This window comes from Oryza sativa, chromosome 12 (assembly GCF_034140825.1).
Source record: "Oryza sativa Japonica Group chromosome 12, ASM3414082v1".
NCBI lineage: Eukaryota > Viridiplantae > Streptophyta > Magnoliopsida > Poales > Poaceae > Oryza > Oryza sativa.
Window position 1 is genome coordinate 790,636 of NC_089046.1, and position 6,268 is coordinate 796,903.

General features: G+C 44.9%; 1 protein-coding gene across 2 annotated transcripts; it reads right to left on the reverse strand.

The window, feature by feature from the left end:
• Nucleotides 1-140: 140 nt before the first annotated feature.
• On the reverse strand, nt 141-2,160 carry LOC4351321 (chalcone isomerase-like protein 2). Of its 2 annotated transcripts, none has more exons than XM_015764457.3 (5): nt 1,768-2,160; nt 1,307-1,401; nt 1,044-1,202; nt 542-768; nt 141-432 (listed from the first exon to the last, which is right to left on the reverse strand). In XM_015764457.3, the coding sequence occupies exons 1-5, from the start codon at nt 1,926-1,928 to the stop codon at nt 271-273; spliced, it is 804 nt and encodes a 267-aa protein (XP_015619943.1). In that variant the 5' UTR covers nt 1,929-2,160; the 3' UTR covers nt 141-270. The 2 variants fall into 2 exon arrangements, with proteins under 2 accessions (XP_015619943.1, XP_015619944.1); XM_015764458.3 differs by having other exon boundaries at nt 1,307-1,396; nt 1,768-2,032.
• Between the last annotated feature and the right edge of the window lie 4,108 nt (nt 2,161-6,268).

The window sequence follows — 6,268 nt, forward strand, 5'->3', positions numbered from 1 at the left end:
TGAGCAGTACAGGGACAGATTCCTACCTTCACTTCTATCACTGTCTTAGGTTGCTTGCACCAGATACACAGGTAAAGTTGAAACATATACATTTGAGTATGTTTCCTCTGCTTTGGAGCAAGTAAATCATGCATTTGAAGTAGTAGGGAAACCAATACCATTATCAATTGTAGCATGCACATGAGAGCAGCTGGACAAATCAAAGCATGATCGAGTTAAAAATGAATGGGAAACAGGCAACATTACTACAGTAGTTTATTACTCCATGCCTCATGCAGAGAGCAGTGCTGCGAATTGATCTGCCAGGCTCTTCACAGTCGTCGGAGAAACTGCAGATTCTCCACCCAGGTACCACTTCTGAATCATCTCGGCCACATTCTTGTTCTCCACTGTCAGCTTCGCCTCGCCCTTGCCTTCTGTCACAAATGATATCTGCACACATATATGCATGCTTCAATTAGGTTTGCAAGAACAAAGATTTGATCACTTGATATCTTAACCAAACCCAGCTGAATATAAGGAGTACTCTACAAGATTATACCTCTGCAATTCCAGGGGTGTTAGGAAAGTGGAAGGTGAGGACGGAGTTGGGCTTGAAATACTTGGACTGAAAGAATTCAGTCACCTTCTCCAGAGACTCTTCCTCCTCATCCTCGTACTTGTCCACTGACACGAGACGGTCGCGCACTGAGCTCTCCAGCTGCACGCCGTACTGTGATCCTTTGATCTCCTTGATCACCACGATCCTGAATAGTTTCTCCACAGGAGCTAGCGTACATGCACAGCATCAATCAGCATGACTCAAATGAAAAAATGAAACATTTTTTTCTTGCAGTTATGCAGGAGCGGCAGACTGAACCTTACTCTGTTTTATTTTGTAGGATAGAACATTGTTCTATAAACTCTACAGAGATAATACTACTATTTGTGATCTGTAACTGGAAATGGGAGAATGGTATTGATATACTATAGACAAGCAATTCCAAATCCGTTTTACATATTTCTGAAATGCAAAACCTGAATGGTGGAGTCATTTTAGTTACCAGAAACTAGGGCCTGAAAGAAGCCATCATCCTGCACAAGCTCCTCTGCCTTCTTGCCCTTCCAACTCTCCAAATGCCCTAGTACATTGTCCTTTTCAAGATACACCCCGATGGCGTTGTATTTGATCTGAAGGAAATGAATCTCAATGTCTGTAATGCCTGCAATTTGTTGTTTCAAATGCATTTAGAGGCTTGTGTTGTACTCATAATCTGGTATTAGTCAAATGGAGTACTTATAAATCATTAATAGATTAATTAATTACCATGGGCTAGCAGTGATAACGGCTTACTGACGGTGATCTCCTGAGGAAATGGGATGCCCTCCACCTCCACGGTGGCCATCTCTGTGCCCACTGAACTTGCATCAATGATGCAAACTTAATTGATTAGGAGTTTAAATCTTGTAATCACTATTCACTAGTACATTCATAATCATATTTTTTATACAATTTTTGTATGTAAGCATATTTCAACAACTCTTACATGCTTACATCTACTTTGGTAATTTCTCTATCTCAATGCACAAAGCTAGTGCAAAGTCTGAATTCTGAAATGTGTGTGCAGCTACTACCAGAGTTTCAGATGGAATTTGATACATTCATTCATGAGAATGTGTATCAATTCATGATATCACTCAAGATGGACGAAAGACAGAGTATATAATAGTAGTTTTCAACTAGCAAGGAAACAATCAGATTGAAGCAAGAAAGAGAGATCAACTTACTTCTTCTGTAGAGGTAAATTAATAAGCAATGGAGCCGAAACTGAAACTGCTTTTGCTCCTTGTGATGCGGTAATTGTTGATGAGAGAAATAGAGAGGAGAGGAGGAAGATCGAAAGAGCGTGAGGAGTAGGGCAATGTGTTTTATTGGTGAAGGACAACATATATGGTTGATGCAGGCAGGCAGGGGTTAGGTTGGAGAAGGAGACAGGAGAGAAGAAAAGAGATGTGGCACATTCGAGACTGTCAGATACACCTACCACTCCCAAAGTCCCAAACCGCTGCAACTCAAGAAAAAATGAGACCTAAATTGCTAATGGATGGGTAGGTAGCAATGTTCACCAAACGCAGTCTCAGCTTAAACCGAAGCTAATCCTAGTTTAACAAGATTTAATCTGTTAAGAGCAGAGTTTCTTTTTTTTTTTTTGAGGTGAAGTTCTTCGGTTCCTTCCATATATGCAAAGACGAGGAAATTAAAACTGAATTTGTTAGGACGTCCTCGTCTTATATCACTTCGGTGGCGTTTTAAACAGCTAATGTAGGTAGCACGCTTCCGAAAGTATGTTTTCTCAAACTTTTTAAGCATGGTTTAAATAGCTTCTTTTTCAAAGTTATTTATTAGCTTTATAATATTTAATGTATTTATGCGAGTGACTTCACAAAATAATCTATATTCTATATAGTAATATAAAAAAGAGGAGTTGTCCCCTCCAATCGTACAGTCAAATAATCTATACCCTATGCTACCACTGAAGAGCACATGTGCACATATTTGATGGGCCGCCTGATCATTTGGGCCTAAACTGATGCTGGGCCGATGGGCTTCTTCATGTACCGATGAACCAACCCGGGTGGAGAAATTTTTTTTATTTTTAATTTTTTTTATTAAAATATTTACAAAAGTAATTTTGTGTTTCAAAATTTTACAAAAGTAGTCGCCCGCCGCCTTCTGGGAGGGCGATTTTTTCCTCCCAGAGGGCGATTTTCGTGACGTGGCTGACCACCGTTAGCGCACGCCTAACGGCCGTCTATAGGGGGGCTGCCATTTTGCAGGAGGCCCCCTCGCCGCCCTTACGGAGGGCGGTTTACTACGGTGCGGGGGGCCGCCTGCAAAAGGGCGGCCTGGTTTTTTGCAGGCGGCCCCCTTGCCGCCCTCCCGAAGGGCGATTTATTACTGTGCGGGGGGCCGCCTGCAAAAGGGCGGCGAGGCGGCCTGGAATTTTGCAGGCGGCCCCCTTGCCGCCCTTAGGGAGGGCGATTTTTACCCCTCCGAGTATAAAACCCCTTCCCCCTCTCAGAATTTTCATTATATTCACTCAAAATCCAGAAAAAGAGAAAGAGGGAGGGGTGAGGAGGAAGAGAAGGGGAGCGGCGAAGCCCTGCTGGTTTGCTGACTCCATCACAGGTAATACATTCATTTGAAATGTGTTTCCATTTTTTTTGTTGCATTTTAGTTTTTTTACCATATACTTTAGTAGATCTGTAGCACACAGCCTATTTTAGAATTTGAGACATAGGACATACAACTTATTTGTAGTATCTTTAACTTAGGGCGTAGTATGTATTGATGAATGGGGGGTTAGATCTGGTTAGTATGATATGAACTTAGTTAACATAGATATTTTTTCATCAAGCACAATGTCAAGTAAGGTCATGTTTCAGATAGTTCACGGTGAAGGCAACCTTAGATTTGGTCCTGATGGTGTTGATCTGTCAGATTTTGTAATGACATCGAAGGGCATCGATAGGCCTGCTGAGAGATCATTTCAGTCAATTTATAATTGGTTGATGCAAGGATATAGAATAGACTCAGAAGTCCACACAATGTCAGTATCGGTTGTAGTGAGTCGTGCAACGGAAGGTTATTTTTGGGAACTCATGCCGATGCGCATAGCACTATTGCTTGGAAACGGTATCTGGAGATGGCTTTTGAAAGGTCATGGCCCTTGGTTATTTTTGTGTCGGTGCATGAAAATGATAGAAATATTGCAATGGAAACCGAAGATGTCGAGGGTCCAAGCCATGTGGGGGATTTTGTTGAACCATCGGGGGAAGATGAGGGAAATGACACAGGGGTGGTGCAGGCCATGGGCGTGGCAGATGAGGGGGAGAGAATCAGTACAATCGTTGATGAAATGAAGAGGGAAGATTCGGATAACGAGCAAGCGGAGGGCGATGCATCATCCGACGAGGAAGGTGATGTAATGCCCACTGATTGGACAAATGAGGACTTCTCGGGACTTGTTATCTCAGAGGAACATCATGTACCCTAGGAATACAAGGATAACGAGGTAATTGAGGGTGCTACGTATGCTCATAAGGAGGATATGAAGGAGGCAGTGAAGCATTGGGCGGTCTCATTGATGAGAGAGTTTAGGGTGGTCAAGTCAACCAATTATGTGTATGAAGTGAGGTGCGTGAAAGAAGATTGTCCGTGGCGTGTTCATGCATATAAGGGTACATGGAAAGATTATTGGAAAGTTAGCATTGTGACCGAGCACCAGTGCCACTTACAAGATGTCAAGAAGTATCACTGCAACATCACCGCAACAACATCACTCCAGCCGCACCACAGCCGCGACTTGCCACTGTCAGGGACGAGTACCCCACGCACCGTGACCGAGACTACTTCATGGGGGTATGTCGAACTTCTACTCACTTCTGGCAATAGTTTCTACTCAGTTCCTTCAATTATTTTCCTACTGACATGCTGTCTTATGTCTTGAATAGGCCGACACGGCACGAGCTGTGAACGCCGATATTACCTCGATAATAGTGAGGTTGGACGCCGGGCTATACTTGAGTGATGCTGAGCAGAGGATTACCTTCGACCGGATGCAAGAGAAGATGCACGCTGTCATGCGCGTCTTCTCTTGTTGCAGCGCCATGGACGCGGTACCTCCACCTGGTCCAGTACCACCATGTCCACGCGCCCCTAGTACCGGAGTTGTGCGACCTACAGCTGGTTCTTCGCACGGTACTGCTCCGCCCAGAGGTTAGTTCAAGTATATATGATTTATTCTCGGTAACATGACTACGTCCTAACTAAATACGTTACGCGCAGGTCCCCGTCTGCCTTCCGGCGCCTTTGTCGGAGGCAGCAGTTCGTCACAGAGATCGCTGATCCCTCGTCCTAACACGCAGACGCGAGGGATCTTTGCTAGTGGAGCCTCTTCCTCACACGCCGGTGGCACAGGTCCTACTGTCCGGTTCTACGATGACGACTTGCACGGGGCGCCAGACCAGGAGATACTTGGGTCCTCACAGCTTGGTGGAGCTCCGAAGGCGCACACCCAGGAGCAGCCACTGGTCACACCAGTGCAGGAGGGTCGAGCAGGCCGTGCCGTACCACCGGACCGTCTGACGTACTCCCAGGGACACGTTAGGGCGCAGGGCAGGAGGGACCGGGGTAAGAGGCCTCGGCAGTAGTGTTCCACCTATTGAGTGGTTGTGTGCACTTTTCTTTAGGCTTACTTTTGCTGTGTAGACCAGTATTACTTTTGCTGTGTAGACCAGTATTACTTTTGCTGTTAGTACTACGGTACCATTGCCTTGACGCTCTGCTATTTCGTTCCTTCCACATGTCCACTGCTACAACTATTCCATGCGTACGAAGCCTAACTTTCGGCGCGTGACGGTCCAGTCCATTATAGACAAAGCGTTTTGTCGAGTTGTCAGCATCAACTTTGCACCACAGATTCCGCACGTGAATTAATTACTGCATGCTCGCATGTGCTCGTGTCATCAATACACTGCATATTAAAACTACTTACGCATACGACAACAAACTTTCGGCGCGTGAAGATTGGCTCCTTTAGGTAGCGCAGCAAACCACAGTACACATATACCTTGGTAGTTCGAGTTGTCACTATCATCTTTCAGCCCTGTTCTCGGAGATAAAGTGAATGATGCTCACGCGTGCGCGTGTTGTCACATCAAGTGGGCCAGATGAACAAAATTAAGTCCAGTTATAGCACTAGTTGCGGCCCTATATAATAGACAAGCCGAATACAAGCTCTTCAAATCATCTTTCATCTTCCCACACATCTAGAGAGAATGGAAGCTCCATTTCTTGAGCGTCTCAACTAGCGAAGCGATCCTTTCGCCGGTTGATTTCCACCATGGTGTGACCGGCCGTTATGCACTTGTGGGGATCGATGCATACTTAAGTCAAGCCTCATGGTAGAAACTCGGGGCAGGAGATTCTTCCAATGTGCAAACCTTGATCAGGTATCATTCATTCGTTACAAGTTCAATTAACTATACTGAACACATCAAAAGCTAACAGATTTCTACTCCATCATAACATCTTACACAGACATACCGTACATTGTGCAACTACATTGAGTGGGTAGATACAGAGAACCCACAAAATGACAGAACACGTCCATATGCACGTAGTGAATCAAGATCGGACTACCTCAGGCGGAAGGATGAGCATGAACGTCAGATTGCTGCGGAAGCTTTAGAATGGCAAGTAAACCCCCTAGGACTCCCCACATGG

Coding starts and splice junctions, on each gene's coding strand:
- LOC4351321 (XM_015764457.3), bottom strand. CDS start 1,928: ATGTTGTCCTTCACCAATAAAACACATTGCCCTACTCCTCACGCTCTT. Junction 1,402..1,767: donor AATTTACCTCTACAGAAGAA/GTAAGTTGATCT, acceptor CATTGATGCAAG/TTCAGTGGGCACAGAGATGG. Junction 1,203..1,306: donor GTTATCACTGCTAGCCCATG/GTAATTAATTAA, acceptor AACAAATTGCAG/GCATTACAGACATTGAGATT.